The sequence below is a fragment of the Rhodamnia argentea genome, chromosome 4, assembly GCF_020921035.1.
Source record: "Rhodamnia argentea isolate NSW1041297 chromosome 4, ASM2092103v1, whole genome shotgun sequence".
NCBI lineage: Eukaryota > Viridiplantae > Streptophyta > Magnoliopsida > Myrtales > Myrtaceae > Rhodamnia > Rhodamnia argentea.
In genome coordinates, this window is record NC_063153.1 from 20940541 (window position 1) to 20957384 (window position 16844).

Below are 16844 nucleotides of genomic sequence, written 5' to 3' on the forward strand. Positions count from 1 at the left end.
CAGAGAATAATGTATAAACTTCATTTGATATGGTATTTTATAAAACATTTTCCACTTCCTGAAGTGTCACATGATAAGGCAATATAGTTCTACACGAATGATTCCTGTCAACCATCTTAATGAGGACAAACAAAGCCACATTGGACAATTGTACACAACTGAGGACCACTTCATGATTTTCATCAGAAATTCATGATGTAGACACATTCTGCGACTTTTGTCGAGGGGGAATGCGCAGCCAATTCTTCATCGTATCATATGCTGTGAAACCAATTGCCACCGAAGGAACAATCTGCAGAACAATCAGGAAATGAAAAGAGCGGATTCAAGTGAGACAGATGAGCACGACAACATTATACCTTCAAGCAATCAATCTCAATTGCTTTTAGTTTGAAATATGCAAGAAACCAAATACCTTGATGTAATTTATACTGAGGCCTGCAAACAACTGTTTCCAACCTTGATTACGGACTATGAAAGAGAGGCCGTCCCATGTGTTCTTGTATCTATGTCCACTAACAGAAGGCTGCAGAGATTCAACCTGCACAATTTTCAACAAAGGAACTCAATATTTCAGATCCAAGTAATTTTAGCCAACGGATATCAGAATTCTAGAGTTGTTCCTACCAAGCAGAGAAACTAATAGCCAAAATGCAATCTTAGAATAAGCAAGAACATTTACGAAATCCAGAATCAAGCCCATAAAGAAATTGGGGGAGCGACCACATAATGTAGATGCTTTGCAGTATTGCCTCGTTCATCGAAACCACAAGTCAAAGAAAATTTAGTAAAGATAATGAACTTTAAACGATGCCTTTATAATAGTCTCCTCCCCACTCCACCGGAGACAGAGGACCTCAAAAATAGTTCGGCGTACTTATTATGGGGAATCTAACAACCAAAAGCCTTCATTAACCTACAATTACCTGTGATATGATGCATCATCAATTGCATTATGGTAAAAGTCTAGATACATTACCTAGTGTCAAGTGCAGATAACGCTTCATCTTGAAGCATATGAAGCATTAGAGCACCATGACAAAAAATAAAGCCAAGATTCACACGAGGTTTCAGATTTTCCCCTTCCTATTAATCATAAGCAACTTAAGACACATTTAATGTTGCATGGCACATCAAGTATGGGAAATATGGATCTAAATATCAAGTGCGCGCGCGCGCACATCAAGTATGGGAAATATGGATCTAAATATCAAGTGCGCGCGCGCTGCGCTTTGCACGCGTGCATGCGTGTGTATACATCATTCCAGTTCTAGCACTCGCAATCATACAGTAGTCTTCTCCCCAAAAAATTTCTGGGAGTCAATGGTGCATGAACTTGTGGTGGACAGGAATTATTTAGATTCATTCATGCGGCTCATACCAGTAGATACTTAAGTATCAGGTAAGTCAGATAAAGCACATCCATCTAGGCTTCTACTAAAGGAGATGTGTAATAGAGTCATACCTGCATCTGTCTTCTGACAACATCTAGTGGATATGTGAAAGTCTGTCCAAATAATCCAGCCAGAGCTCCACAAGATAATCGCATCACAATGGACTTCTGATGCTCTTCAGGAACATGTGTTTTAAGCTCCTCATATATGTAGAACTTTAAACCAGCGTATGGGAGTATTCCAATTAGAGTTGGACCTGATTAAAGAGAGCAAAATAGTTGCTTAGAGGAGGAAGATGATATTTCAAGAGGACCATAATCCATGGTATAGTAGCATGCAGTTAAAAAAGAATACAGCAATTTCTCAGAACAACGTGGCTTATGGAATAAAGATATGAAAAACATGATAAGATTGACTACCCAAAGGATGTTGAGCACACTCACCTACACCCCGGTACAATCCGCGCATCCCCCCTTCCTTATAGACACTTCTCAACACATCTTTAATACCATCATAAGCAGGCTGGAGAGCGACACTTGATACACCATTTCCCAAAGTTGTTCCTGTGTTTTTAACCTGCTTTTCCATCAACACATATCAACCAAGAAGATACAATTAACCAACAGATGTCATTTTAACAAACAAGGATTATCGCTCTGGATAAAGTAAAAAAGAAAAGGTAAAAGAGTTGCTCAACCACCAAAAATAGTCAGATGATCCAATAATATCACGCATTATCCAAGTTCAAATTGCAAATTGAGCATTTTGTAAGGCAAATAAGGTTTTAATGTCCTATCACAGACATTCGATGCATATACAGCCGCTACAAGAGATTATCCCTGAATGAATGATAGAAAGAAACGCATGTAATCAACAATCACATCCCCATGGGATGCTAGTAAGTACATATGAAAATAACTCCTTCTGAAGAACAATAAGAATCCTCAAAATATCAGGAACAGTTTTATAACCAAAAAAAAAAAAAAAAAAGGATAATCGTTTATGGAAATTATTTACCTGATAAGCAAGTTTAGTTCGAGCAAGATCCAATGGATATGTGCATAACACTGCTGTTCCTCCAGATGCTGAACCAGCCAGAAGATCTATAACGGGCCCAGAACCTAAAATTTGGTAGTTATTCAAGATCCAGCAACGGTATTGCTCGTAAGTCATAAAATGCAAGGCTGCATAAGGAACAATACGGAGGACACTGGCTCCATTTCCTCTGGAAAACAACACAAAGAAATGCATCAATTTACTGCCTTTCTTAGAAGAAAAAGGACGCAAGTTCACATATTTCAATTACAAACTCACTTATAAAATCCCCTAAAACCTTCAGTCTCCAGCAACTTCTGCAAGCTTCTCCATACCCCTAGAGATTGGAACCCCGTTCTTGTCTGCAAGATAGGCCAGAAAATGTGCACTCAATAAGGCAACCGAAAAAAAAAGAACATACAAGGTCAACTCTTCCCTGAATTGCAAAGCTGAAGCATATAAACAACCCAATCATTAAGTCACCCAACTGCTTCTCATAATAAAAACAGAAAGAATACAACTGGTGGAAGTCAACGAATGTTATATGGTGTGCTCAAGGAGCAAAACCACTGGAAATTCTTGGCCGATTAGACTGCAGCTTCTTAAGTCTAAGGCAATCACTACATACATGTGGACACCCGAGCAGGGTAAACTTTGACAGATTGATTTCTCAGGAAAAGCATGCCAGATGCACCTCAATCCATCCCAAACTGACAACCGCGAAAAAATATGCTAATGTCCTAATGGCAATTCAAACATTAATCAACAGCTAGACGATAGCAAGAATCATGAACACTCAAAAAAGTATGAAGCTTTCTTTTTTTCCTTTTTCCTTTTTTTGTTTTTTTTTTGTGAAACCAAATATACCAATAAGACTTTGAAAAAATGATACAGGTACTATTATTATAAAAGAATATGGCGCAAAAAAAATTATTATTCTAGGAATTTTATTTGGTTTATCACAGCTCAGAGGTACAAGCAGAGACCCCCACATGTCAATTTCCAATTTTCCATGCCTTAACAGCAAATAATCGATGTGCCTTGCACACCAAAAGGCTCAACCAAACTAATACTGATTTTCTCCCTAAAAAATAGTTACACTAGACAAACAGCTTAGAAGTTTACCAACTCAAAAAAGAAACCTTCTCCAAGTATTTACCTGCAAAAGTATTTTAGTCCGTTCAAGGGGAGCTACAGCAGTCTTAGCAAAGCCACCAGCAGCACCCCCAGCAATCAGCTCCTTCACATAAACAGGAAGACAATCGATGTACTTAACCATCCCCTGAGCCGACGATCCCTCGACAAACCCAGCCACATTAGTCGACAAAGTGGAACCTTGAGATGAGCCCATCACGAATTACCGCCGCTCAAAACCCAAAAATCCTACACCTTTTAAACCTCAGTAATATTGACACCTTCCCAGTTATCCGCCCGGCAGCTCAAAGGCGGCCTTATCCCATCTATCTCTCTGGGTGCAGAAGGAAACAGCTTTCTGCTCAAAAGGCAGCAGAGACAATGGCCTGAGAACACCCCGAGATATATTAGGTATGCTCGCAAGCCGATCCCCCTCTCTGAGAATCACAAGATACATCCACAGCACAGTGAAGCTCCTCACGAATCAAATAAACCCCAAAACCCTCTCAATTACAAAGAAACCCCCATAGATGAATCCAGAAATCACCAGCACTCATCCGCAAGCGATCTCTCCTCCGAATTCAGCATAAAAATCCACAGCCGCAGACAATAATGTCGCTCGAAATTCGTGGAACAGATTCAACCCAACAGGCAGAGATCGAACGGCGAAGCCTCCCCCAAAGTCCAAACAATCCGAAACGATGGAAGTACGAACGCGAATCGAGGCCGATCCAAGCCAAGAGCAAGCGATTCGACGGAAGGATCGTATAAAACCCGAAGCACAAGGCGATCGCCCGAAGAGAACGCGATCGATTTCAATCAAGTTACGGCTCCGAGCGGTCCTCGTCGAACGGGGCAGAGAAGTCAAGAACCCTAACCTCGTTCCGCGTTCGTTTCGTAGGGCGAAAGGAGGGAGGCTTCGCGGGGATTTCCTCTTCTCCGGCGGCTTTTTTTTTCTTTTTTTGTCCTTCCTTTCACTAATTTCTTTATTTGTTCTTATTTTGGGCGGGCAATGGATCCTCGGGTGATCCAGGCCGTTGATTTCATTTCACCCATCCCAAAACTAAGAGGGAGAAAAGGGTCACCGGCTGAAACCGGTTTTGAGTCAGGTGTAACCGTTTCTGTCTTTTTTTTTTTTTTTTTTCACTTTGATAATAAAATGAAGACAAAATCAATATGTGAACCTTTGCTGGTAACTTTTTTTTAACCAAAGCCGGCGTTTTCAAAGGCCCTCAGCCAATGCAGGTCTTACCCCGCTTTGACTGAGCATCTCTGCCAAAAGATTTTTTTTTTTTCTCTTCAAACTTTGCTCTCGCTAAATTATCCAAATTCGAATTCTGCCGTCACCATTGTCACTATGCAGCCTCGCGCAACATCCCCTACAAGCCCCAATATGACCGTCGACGAGCCTCGCTTGAGGTCGAGCTACTCGGTGTGGTGTCGTTGGGGTCTCGTGACCATTGGCAAGCCTCGCCTAAACGAGATTGAGTTCGTTTTGTCATTACTCGAGATAAAGTCTCGTATTAGTTCCGTAAGTAATAAGTACGTGACAAGTCATACAGCAATTCATTGCTTCGACCAAGAAAAAAAAATACAACAATTCATTGTGTCATCACACCTTTTACTTTTTAGCAATGGTTGCATACTAAGACTCTCTCTAGATATGCCTCGAGGTAAAATGTCATATTGGCTTTACCGATTATGCAGCTTTGGTTGATCAACCTTATGTAACGATTCGGTCCGATAAGAGCGAAGAGTAGTCGCTGGGGCTAGAAGGCCTAGATAAGGAGCGGCTCTTGATAGGCTTTTAAGATGGTGAAGGGGACATGGATGAACCGAATCCCATATTGCTCGGGTGTGATGAGGTGAATTGCTATATATGTATGGCATTTGTCCTTAACTTGCAACGAGACCTTTTTTTTGTGCGAAGCCCAGAAGAACAAAACCATGTGGACTCCGACCCAAAGCGAACAATTCATAGAGCTATAAACATGATACTACTCTTTACAATTATTAGAACAAATTAAAATTTTGAATTCTCGTCGTCTTTATTCTCCATAAGTTTCTGATTACATGAATTGTCCCTTAATTTTGACCCAATATGCAATACCATCTTTCAACATTTTATTTGTTTAGTGTAGTTCTTGAACTATAACCCAACGTATGATGTCGTGTTGAAACTTTTAATTTGATTAATATAGTCCATGAAATTTTGATAAACGTTCAATCTAGTCCCTACAATATATGCAAATATCCGATGTGATCCTTTTATTAATTCAATTACCGGATTTACTGTTGTGACTTCCAATTAGGTAGTTTGAATGGTAGATTAAAAATGACAAAAAAAAAAAAAAAACAAATACACTTAGGTCATCCACATAAGATATTCAGCTCATATCGAGGTATAGTTATCCACGTCACCAAATAATATGTATAGTCATTTTTAAAATTGAACAAATTAAATGAATCAAAAGAATGGTTATATTGCAATTTCGAGTTAAATATATTACATGATTCATCCACGTGTAACAATTTTTTTTGTCCACCACTCAAAAATTTAGTTCATGAAATAAATTGAATATCCGTCGAAAGTTCATGGATCATATTGAATAAATTAAAAGTTTAGAGACGATGTTACATATGTGTCAAAGTTTATAAATTATCGTGTTGATTTCCATGAAATAAAGAAAGAATGCAACAAGGTTAAGAAATTACAAAATAAAAGAAGACTGCAACCGGCCAAAAGAGAAATAAATCAATTAAAAAGGGCTACTGGCTGTAGCCGGTGACTATTTTGTGGAACTCATCGATTCACGGGGATCTCCAAGAGGTCAGGCGCTTTTTGAAGACCGAGTTTTGAACATCAGACAACGCGATACGACTGCGTTTTGCAGTGAAACCGTACTAGACCGAACCAATTGCGCTGTCCATGTGGCTCTCGCTGTTCCGATGGCCGTGCCCGTTGATTTAGATCCTATTTCAGAAGTGCTCCTTAAGTAGAAATTCATTTGATAATGTAATTTTTGAAGTAAAATTTCGTTTGGTTACGCAATATTAAATTTCTACTTCTGAAACAAATTTATACTTTTAAAGTTGTTTTTGAGCTTCGAAAAAAAAAGGAAGTTATTTTTTAGTCAATTTCGGAAGTTAAAAAAATCCACTTCTCTTTCAGAAGTAGAAATTTCTTAACATTAATAGCTGTCTCACTTCGACTTTATTTCATTTTCAGCGCTTCTCTCTTCCAACCACGCCTCCGTCGTTGCCGCCCACCTCCTCCGGCTCACCGCTCACCCCGACCATCTTCACCACTCATCGTCGCCCGCCGCCACCGCCCGTCGCGAAGGCCACCGCCGCCCATCGTTATCAAACGAATTTCTATTCCTAAAGCAGAAATTTTGTCCTGTTATCAAACATTTTTTCTCGACCGGAAATCAACTTTTAGAGCGAAAGTAAAAAAATCAACTTATGCTCAGAAGCATAAGTTAAAAAAAAAAATCAACTTCCGGCCAAAAGTTAATTTATGAAGCGGAAGTGTTGCCGTGCGTGCCCTTAGTCTTCCGAGAACAACGGAAATCTCCAGATCGATATACCCTACCATAAATTTACATCAAATTAAATTTTGAATTATCAAAAACCTCAAATCAGAGCATTTATCATAAATCCACCATGAATAAATTTTTGGATCATCGAAAATTCTAAAGCGATTCACGCGTGATATTTCAAAATTTTAAAATGGATGACTATGTTCCCATCAAATTAATTTCACATGATATCGTAATAGGAGGTACAAAGAGGCGCTCGGGTAATACCGACCCTCTCAAAGACAAAGCCACCTTCCGGTTCAACGACAATCGGCCGAGGTTGAGCCGAAATGGTCAGCACCCAGCTGGACGGCTGAGCCGTTTGGGCACGTTGAGCAGCACGTTATCATCTTCTTTGATGAATCGTTGTCTAAACACGTGGATAAACTTCTATTTTCACCTTTTGTCTCGTTTCAATTTTGCGACCCACGCACCTTGACTTTACTTTTCTAATCAGAACGCCTAAAATGTCCGCGATAGATAAATTTCGACACGTAGAATTGCATATAACTCTTTTATAATTTTTTTTTCCAAATTTGAAATATATTTTGGATTTCGATTCTTTTTTTTTTTTTTTTTTTTTGCGAAGGTGTATGCAGACACGCCTTGAAGTGAATAGGTAAAACCGCAACATCTCAAGAACAAGATGTTTGGCTTTTTTTTTACATGGTGTTATGATATCACTGTTAAGATGAACTGAAATTCATCAAGAAGAGATGTGGGTAGAATGTTCGATTTGAAATAAAGGAAGAGAAAAAAAAAAAAACCAAGAAACTGGTTTCGGAAAATTTCATTTGAAAACTTACACATTGTCCCCCCCTCTCCCCCCGCCTCATCCTTTGCTATGAAGGGATTGCATCTTGATCGATCATTGAGTTAGTCCTGGAAATGGTTAAGGATCTTGGGGTCCTCGTCGTGCGGTAGGTCGAGATCCTATTCCCTTTGTTGTCGTAAATTACCGCGTCCTCCTCGTCGTCGGGAACTCTGCACTTCTCTCCGAGTATTATGGACTTCGTCCAGATGGAGTCTTCCCGCTTCAATTTCTCTTTCTTGCCGTCCTGCCCGAGCTTCGATACCGATAAGCTTCTCGGGATCTTCACGCTCAAGTTCATCTTTAGGTTGGGCTTCGAAGACGCTGCCCTTGGGAGATGGTTGCGGGAATGGCTGTCGTTCATATGCTTCCTCGCCGGGGGAAGCGGGAGCTCTCCGCATGGAGGTACCTCTACATTCGCGTCATCTAACTCTGCTTCATCATTGGCTTGAGGTGTGGAAGCGATCTCCGCCGCCGTCATCGTCGTAGTTTCCATAACTTTTGGTTCCAATGTTGCGCTATCTTTCTCTTCCTCATCTTTCGTAGAAGATTGCGGTCTCCTCCGAAAACTGATGCCGCACAAAGACGAGATCATACCCATCGTCGATGCGATCCAAGCAACTACAAATAATTGCGGAAAGAGGAAATCTGTAAACGGGTATTCACTGCTCGTGGGACTTCTTCTTCTCATTACCAAAACACGAAAAAGCCAAGCTCGCAACTATTACTGGTCATCCATGAAGGCATCGACATTGAGAATAATTGAGATGAGAATCGAGTCCAATGGGAATCAAGATCTTCTAGCGGCGGGGCGAAGGACTTCAAATTCTCTTTAGAGCATTGCTCAGAAACAAACCGGACATGCAATCAAGGGATGAAGGAGAGGAGGGGACGAATGGTGAAGGAGGCAATTTTCTTAGAAATGACACTTTGACAGCCATTTGCTCTTAAATTTAGTAAGTTCATGTCTCAAAGGCAGTTAAGTTAGTTAACCCTTTTAGCCTAAAATTGTACAAATGCCTCTCTCTCTCTCTCTCATTGTGGGGCCCCACAAGCTCATGGTCATAGCCTCATAGGCTCATTGTCCAAACACATGGGTGCCACGCCAGCAGACAGACCATCAAGGACCTTGGTCTGCTGGTAAATTGCACATGGCCAGCAACATTGATTGGTCTAAACTCAATCCTTGTCTACTTAATTTATGCCTTTTTGGGTCTCCTTTGCTTCTTTTAAGGTCACCCTGTCCTTTTGGGCAGGGACAAAGAATCTTGTTTGCTGGCCCTTCCAATGAGCTTGGGGTGTGTTTGTTCATTCCTATCCACTGGGAAAAAAAAAAAAGAAAGCATTTTAGATGCTCTCGAGGTTATATTTGGCCACCCTTACCAGTAATCAAATTGTCGTGAAGCATCGATTGAGCATGCAATCACATGATGCTTCAATAATACCGTAATTTCTTTATTTATGATACTGTTTTTCGTGGGATTGGTGGCATGTCTAAAAAGCACATTTATCTCGCCTCAGTCTTTCATGGTAATTAATTCCTTTATTTTTTTGAACGCTGCCAGGCTGACAGTCTAACATTGCTGTCGGTTATTTCTGATCATACGATCTCCCAATCAATGGGTGCTTTATACAAAACACGTGGTGATGGTGTGTGAATCTACATTTGAGATTACATCATTTTTTATAATACTGTCAATGAAGCATTTTCCTTATTTTTCCTGGAGAACTACTTTACTAATTGAATTTCTCAATCCGGTTCCGTTGATATTGGCATTTTTCGAGTTTGATGATATTGTGAATTGGGAATCAAAGGTTCTCCAAACTTCACTTACTTTCCTTTGCTTTTTAGCTAGATATATTCAAAAAAGTATCCTTTGAAAGAGGAAGCTAGAACTAGAAGTTCTTACGTACACGCCTCCTTCTTAGATCAGCAAATTGTCTACTTCCACTCCCAAACAAATAAGAAAGGGATTTGGTGATGATTAAAGTGTTTTCAATGCAACTCTGGTCGGAACCCTAGAAAGACAAATGATACAGTCCAAGGAAAAAAAAAAGAGAAGAAAAAAGATGATTATCATATATATAGAAAATTAATTCATTTGGAGAAGAAAAGGTAATTGAACCGACAATTTTTCAATGAATGAAGATGATAATCTCTAATTGGACACAAGTCCCCATCGATCTCATCACACGAAGACCCTTCTTTTAAATTTTCAATATGTCCGTTATGAAATGCATTATAGTCGAAATAGGTACATTAAAAGGTTGATAATTCATATAGATAATTCGATGGGAATTGCTTAATTCTAAAATCTTCTCTTGATTGGTGTAAAACCGCATTGGAATTCTCAATAAATTCATTCTTTTAATTGGCTCTACATATAGGTTCATTTAAAAACTAAACCATAGGTCAAAATGCGAAGGAAATAAAATAAAATTGGATGTCTAAGATGATCAAATAATATCTTCAAATGTACTTTTTTTATGGTCAAATATCATGTGTATCACAACTTAGCATTAGGGGGAGGATTTGGTATTAGGCAGTGGATTAGATTCGCATACGAATGAATAATTTCGATGAGAATTTCCTTGATATGACCATTTTTTATAGTTCGAAAAAATCGAAGTCCTTTTCCGCGGGCTATTTTCTTCTGCTTATGCAAGTGTACATACTCTAATGGGAGTAGCTAAGATAATGTTGCAAGTTGGGGAGATGATGATATGTGTGGGAGATTAAAAAGACAAAAAGGAGAGTATTTTCAGATTTTTCGGTTCAAATATTATCTATTGCAATGGAAGGGCGCACATGGTAACATTTCTGCTCGAGAAATCAACTTCCGGCCAAAAATTAATTTTTCTATTTCTGGAGAGAATTAATTTTTTTTTTTACTTCTTCAAGTAGCTCTAAAGCTACTTTTCCAGAAATAAAAAAAATGAAGTTGTGTTATCATACATATTTCTGCTCCAGAAGCACTTATGGAGCAGAAATTTTGCTCTAGAAGTGTTGTCATGCTTAATTATGACAAAAAAAAAATAATAAAAAAGGCTGTGAAAATATCAAGTCAAGCTCATTTACTTATTATTAAGATTTTCTTTTTGTTTTCATGTCTAGACTCAGATTTCGATGTCGGTTGGGCCCTTATCATTGATTCCACAGAGTGCCGTGATTGGAATTTGGAAATTGTGATGAACACCCGACCGGAAATAAATAAAGTAGGATGTTTTCAACAAAGCATTTGGGATTACAAATTTCTTTTAGACCTTGTCCTTAAGATAAGCAGTTACTTTCTTGCTATATACGCAAACATATGTCTCGATCCAAAATTCTTTAAAACTTATTTGAAACTGCTAAAGCAGGCGGTAGACTCTCTCATTAGGGAAGGGAAGAAAGGGCCAAAACACAGCGGATGTCGTACACTTGAGTGGCAAATGAAAGCTATGTCGTGTCTATTTTTCTTTAGTGAAATGAGTACCATAATTTCGTTACTTTTTTTGTTTGGTCAAAAAATTTCATTACTTCAATTCCTCTTTCTCATGCACTTTTCTTTGTGGGTTCTTTTTTGTTATTTAGTCTTCTTCTTTTTTTCCTACTTTTGGTCAGACTTATCCTTTCTTTTTTTGGGTCATATGTTTTTGTTCTGTAGTAGATGAACTTTCTGTTCATATGTCTGTGGAAAAAAAAGGGAAATGAACATAAAGTACGTTTTATTCTTTTTCCGAGTCATTTGACCAAAGACTAGTTTTTTTTATTTTTTAATTAATTCGGATTCCGAATCTTAAAACCGACAGGGAAACATTTGATTACAAAGGCAATGAGGCATGTGGGCTAGCCGTGTCCTCTTTCGCCCGAAATATTATATTCATGGCCTATAAACACTGAAAGGAAGAGTCTTGCGATTTCTCAGGCTTTGAATGCTCAGTTTACCAACATCGAATCAACCCAAGATTGTCTCTTTTGTTGGAGTAACTAGCAAAATTTTTTTGACCCGTCTTTTCCATTTCTTTATTCATTGATGGGTTTATAATCCACAGAACGCTTCCTTGCTTGGCTTCTTCCGTCTGTTTTGGTCGTTTTTTTAATGGTTCTTTCTTGATTGAGTTTCGCGAGGGAGCTCGGACGCCTTTAAATGGAGGACGGTCAGATAATCCGAAGCAAGTTCCGGAGGGTCTGCGTGTTCTGCGGAAGCAACTCTGGGCACAGACAAGTATTCGGCGATGCAGCTCTTGAACTAGGGGATGAACTGGTTGGTTTTTTTTTTTTTTTTACTTGGGCTCCTTTTTTGTGCTCTTGCTAGGATCGTTGCATGTTGAACAGTCTTCTTTTCACACTTGAGTTTGAGAAGCAGGAGTAAAAATCGAAACTTTTTTCCTGGTTTGATGCTACAAGAAGAGGTTGTGTACTGACACACTGAGAGATCATTAATTTCATTGCATATGATTACAATGCCTAGGAGTTTCTGTTTTGACTTTCGGTCTCTTCATATTGTTGACTGTAGCGAAGGTGTTTGATACTTGGAGCCGGTTCATGAACATATTTTGATGCCGATAGATGGTCAACTGCTTTCGGTGTTTAATATGGTTGATTGTTTTTCCCCTTCTGCGTCAGTGTTGTTCCCCTTTGGGTATTAACTCTGCAGGTGAAGAGGAAGATGGATTTGGTTTATGGTGGAGGGAGTTTTGGGTTGATGGGTTTGATTTCCCAGAAAGCGTTTGATGGAGGGTGCCATGTTTTGGGGTAACTATGGACTTTCTGTTTGGTGTGCCTTTTTTGTTTTTCCCTTCCATTTATAGGAATGTTATTGATTTAACGTAATTCCCTGTTTTGAAATAATCTTTACTTCTTTTGCATGCAGGGTGATTCCTAAAGCTCTCATGCCTCTTGAGGTTAGAAACTTTTCTGGTCCTTTTTCGTATCTTTCGAGTCTCTTTGTGAGGCTGAGGTTAAGGTGGTTTCGTCTTTGTGGATTCTCTCCCTTCCTCTTTTTTCACCTGTTCTAGCAAAAGTTTGGATAAGATATGTTAGGTCAATCTGATGCCTAAAATTCACACCTTCTTGTCGTCTTAAGCACAAAGTTTAGTTGTTATATATCCTTCAGCAAGTCACTCTTACTGATGGTTGTTACATTTTAGTACAGGTTATCTCTCGGTCTTAATTTTAACATGGTCCTAGTTCATTCCCCGAATATGATCTGTTCACACCCTTTCTATGTTGACTTATTTCTGCTTCTTTCTCATTGATCTGAGATTATAACATCTTGTGTGTTGCTATGACATTGTCTTCTGGTTGATAATCTAAGTATTTATATGTGATAAACTCTATGTTTCCCATCTTGTCAGATATCCGGCCAGACTGTTGGGGAAGTACGGACCGTCCTTGACATGCATGAGCGCAAAGCTGTGATGGCTCGTGAAGCAGATGCCTTCATTGCTCTTCCTGGTATTCTTTTAGTATTGGCCTTCATAGCTGTCATGCTTTGATTATTTATCTTCATTAGTGTTGAAATTCTAAGTTCGCGCTATTGTTGTGCAGGAGGATATGGAACAATGGAAGAAACTATGGAAATGATAACCTGGTCCCAGCTTGGCATTCACAAGAAACCAGTAATTTCCAAATCTCCTTGTTTAAAATGTATTGTTTATGTATTTGTGCACGAGTTATGATTATGTGGATGACAATATAGGTGGGTCTCCTCAATGTTGAAGGGTACTATGATAGTCTGCTTGCTTTATTTGACAATGGTGTCAAAGAAGGTTTCATCAAGCCCGGTGCCCGGGATATAGTGCTCTCTGCTCCTACTGCCAAAGAGCTTATGATAAAGATGGAGGTACGATATTGCTGCAATTTGTGCTTCTTAATCTTGTCATCCTATTTGCGTTAGTGGGCAGAATAATTTTTCGGAAAGAGACATCATGGAAAGCAACTGTAATGCATTCTTGAGGCTCTATGTGTCTGCTTTATCTAAAAGTAGTAGATGCGACTTCTCATGATTTGGTAGCTGTATTGTCAAAGCTAGCTCCTTAAGTAATTTCAAATCGACTTATTTAGATGCTTTGGCATTAATAGATGAGGTTAGACATGCAAATGTTACATGATGGAGATATCACTTTTCCTTTCTTGTGTCTTCCTTTTAATCTGATACATAATCTGAACTTCTGATGCCTTTAGCATCGATAGTACTCTATTTGTTAACTTGTAACAGCATCCCGTTTTGCTTCTGCTTTGTTGTAGCTCGCATTAGAGTTTGTTTTTATCCAATACTTAATCGCCTTTTGCAGCAATACACCCCTTCCCATGAGCATGTTGCTCCGCATGAGAGTTGGCAGATGCACAAGCTTGGTGACTGTCCGCAGCAATAAATTACACAGGAGGTTTACATACAAGGGAGGCATTTTCATGCTTGGGTTCATGATGTCAATCATTATTCTTTTGAGTCGTTTGAAAGAGCTTATTCGCACGGGCCCAGACATTGTTTGTTCCTGCTAGGGACTGCATCCCCATCTAGCTTTTTCCCGGCACCAGTTAGTATGGTCAAGTGTAGAACTGTTCTGCCATCATATCAATTGGTCGATAGATAATACAGGAAATTCATTTTCAAATTCTAAGGGGATGATGATTTCTTTTGTTTCGAATCTTCAAGCTTGTTATGATATGTTTCTGCAAAGGAATGCTTCATGATAGTGGATGTTATAGCATGTTCTCGGGCGTTTGAGTGAAGAATGTCAAGTGAAACTCGGTTGAGCTAAAATATTACAAATTTCTTTGTTCCCCACCTTTGGAAGTGAAGTAAGTTTGGAATGATTCCTTCACCTATCATTAAATCCTGCATGCAGTTTGTTTGGTACATGTTCGTTGAGACGGAGGATTGAATATAGCATTACAATCTTTCAGTACAGGTGACAGATCTAGCTTCTTGATGCAAGTTCCTCTCTATGGCAATGACAGTATCATAGCTGGATTCCGAAACTATAGTTATTTCCTTAGTCCCCAAGTCTTGAATGCTTAACATGGTGTATGGTTCGGGGCTACTGGTGAAACAAGCCCCTGTGGAAAATTCTGCCGTTTGGACAAATAGAAAGTTAAGAGTTCGCCACCGAACTTTATGTAGTTGCTTTCGGTGATTCTCTTCTTCATCTGCATCAGTGTCATTTTCTTTCCGAAGACTCGAATTGCTACTCTTAGTGAAACCAGCGACCTTTCGGAAATATGTCGGTAGAATGCTTTTATGCATTAGCGCATTAAGAGTCACGGAGAATCCTATCTAAAACCCCAGGATTCCAACTGATCTGTCACGTTTGAAGGCTTCACTCAATGTTTGTTGCTTTCTCAGTTTTCTCTAGGCCTTATTTGGCGGTGCCAACTGCAACCCACATGCCCCCATCATCTTCTTTTGATTCAAAGCACCTCTGTTTTTTTCACTCCTCTTGGTGATTAATTTGAAAGACCATGAAGAGAACGAGAGCATACAAGATTCCAACACGTTGACTCCACAAAGGCATGTCGATTCTTTTAGTATAAACCAGTTGTCTCTTGAGTTTTTGGTTTTCCACAGGACCAGAGCACCGGAAGCGGATGAACTCAACACCATTATTAGTGAAAGGAAATTCAGTATCTGTCGTTTCATGCAGATGTTCTTGTTCCCGAGAGAGATTCCTGACATCCGGTTTTGTTTTCTTTCGCGCTCCCTGGTCTTTCCCACCCTTGATGGTGGATGTCAACGTCATGGTGGACCTTGTTGTTCAGTTTCATATGAGCAAAAAGATGGAAGCGATGGTTTTTGTCCATTTTCTTTTCTGTTGATCCCTGTAGCCAAAAGCCATTGAGCTGTTGAAGTAGACAAACCATGAATAGACTGAAGAGGTTACTTTTTGGCTCAAGAGAGATTGTTGGGGGGGCCAATTAAATTTTTAAGCGTTCTCTTATTTTACAGGCCACAGAGTCCTTGTCATCTCATTTTCATCGCCATTGTGCTTGGCTAAGTCAGGAAACATATTCACGTTATGGATATAGGTCAGCTTTTCTCATAAATTTAGTATGGTGTGATGGTAATGTTGAAATTACATCTCAGAGTGTGAACCCATTTGGCTAAGACCGGATTCGAGCCACGCAAGTCTCATGTTAGATGTATTTTCCGTTTCCTAAATGATCACGTTCGGTCGATTACATTTCACATCAGTCGAACTTACATTTTTATCTTCTGCAGTGTAAACTTTTTCATCATGTATTTTCCTGTTATTAACTCATGACAAAGTGATTGTATCAGTCAATTCTAAACAAAAACATCAGACTTTGCCGGTATTGTCAGGCTCGCAAGGCCTTTAACAGTATGGCTTACCGAGTTTCGTTTGTTCTCTCTTCTTTTTGGGGGTAAACAGCATCATACAGTGAGGTGAGGCAACAAAATCAGGTTTCGGTACTCGTACCCAGATGTCAAAATTACCTCTTTGGTTATAACATGATCCTCCCAAAAAGCCGAAAGCCTGGAAATTGAAAGGAAGGAGAGATGAAGAGCTGAGCAGATAGGTCACATTTTGTTAACGTTCAAATGAATCCCAGAGAATATATAGATGCATCGTTAAGGTACACAAGAGACTGGAGCTGATTAGCATGCCTTGATTATTACAAGGATACATCAACTACTGCAAGAAAATGAACTAGTTTACGTTACGATTGTGTGCGTAATACGGTAGACTGGAGTACTATGTTTCAGCATAAGAAAAGTAGCCTTGGTGAAAAGTTTAAGGCAGAAATACAATCATAGTCGCTCTGCCCGACTGCATAAGCCAATCATTATCGGATAAGTCGCTTGCGACTGACTTAAGCTAGAAAAGAATCTTGCCTGATGGACAGTGCGCCACTGAAAATCATCCTTGCAAGCAGAGGGCAAG

The 16844-nt window shown here is 39.4% G+C and overlaps 2 protein-coding genes across 3 annotated transcripts; one reads left to right on the forward strand and one right to left on the reverse strand.

Annotated features, from left to right (window-relative positions):
- Positions 1-4525, reverse strand: LOC115741139 (mitochondrial carrier protein CoAc1). Of its 2 annotated transcripts, none has more exons than XM_048277117.1 (7): positions 3589-4525; positions 2709-2791; positions 2412-2619; positions 1838-1973; positions 1466-1650; positions 416-541; positions 1-292 (listed from the first exon to the last, which is right to left on the reverse strand). In XM_048277117.1, exons 1-7 carry the CDS (start codon positions 3778-3780, stop codon positions 191-193), a joined length of 1032 nt encoding a protein of 343 aa, XP_048133074.1. In that variant the 5' UTR covers positions 3781-4525; the 3' UTR covers positions 1-190. The 2 variants fall into 2 exon arrangements, with proteins under 2 accessions (XP_048133074.1, XP_030530742.1); XM_030674882.2 differs by having other exon boundaries at positions 1838-1970; positions 3589-4524.
- Positions 4526-11772: 7247 nt separating this feature from the next.
- On the forward strand, positions 11773-14765 carry LOC115741091 (cytokinin riboside 5'-monophosphate phosphoribohydrolase LOG8). The gene is made up of 7 exons (XM_030674810.2): positions 11773-12202; positions 12596-12693; positions 12812-12842; positions 13296-13395; positions 13489-13559; positions 13640-13783; positions 14235-14765. The coding sequence occupies exons 1-7, from the start codon at positions 12086-12088 to the stop codon at positions 14313-14315; spliced, it is 642 nt and encodes a 213-aa protein (XP_030530670.1). The 5' UTR covers positions 11773-12085; the 3' UTR covers positions 14316-14765.
- The last annotated feature ends 2079 nt before the right edge of the window (positions 14766-16844 follow it).

What these genes read in the sequence shown, in the direction of transcription:
- LOC115741139 (XM_048277117.1), bottom strand. Translation starts at nt 3,780, where the DNA reads ATGGGCTCATCTCAAGGTTCCACTTTGTCGACTAATGTGGCTGGGTTT. An exon ending in CGGATTGTACCGGGGTGTAG is followed by an intron (nt 1,651 to 1,837) that starts GTGAGTGTGCTC and finishes CTCTTTAATCAG; the next exon opens with GTCCAACTCTAATTGGAATA. An exon ending in TTGTCAGAAGACAGATGCAG is followed by an intron (nt 542 to 1,465) that starts GTATGACTCTAT and finishes AAAATTGTGCAG; the next exon opens with GTTGAATCTCTGCAGCCTTC.
- LOC115741091 (XM_030674810.2), top strand. Translation starts at nt 12,086, where the DNA reads ATGGAGGACGGTCAGATAATCCGAAGCAAGTTCCGGAGGGTCTGCGTG. An exon ending in GGAGGGTGCCATGTTTTGGG is followed by an intron (nt 12,694 to 12,811) that starts GTAACTATGGAC and finishes TTTTGCATGCAG; the next exon opens with GGTGATTCCTAAAGCTCTCA. An exon ending in AGCTTATGATAAAGATGGAG is followed by an intron (nt 13,784 to 14,234) that starts GTACGATATTGC and finishes CGCCTTTTGCAG; the next exon opens with CAATACACCCCTTCCCATGA.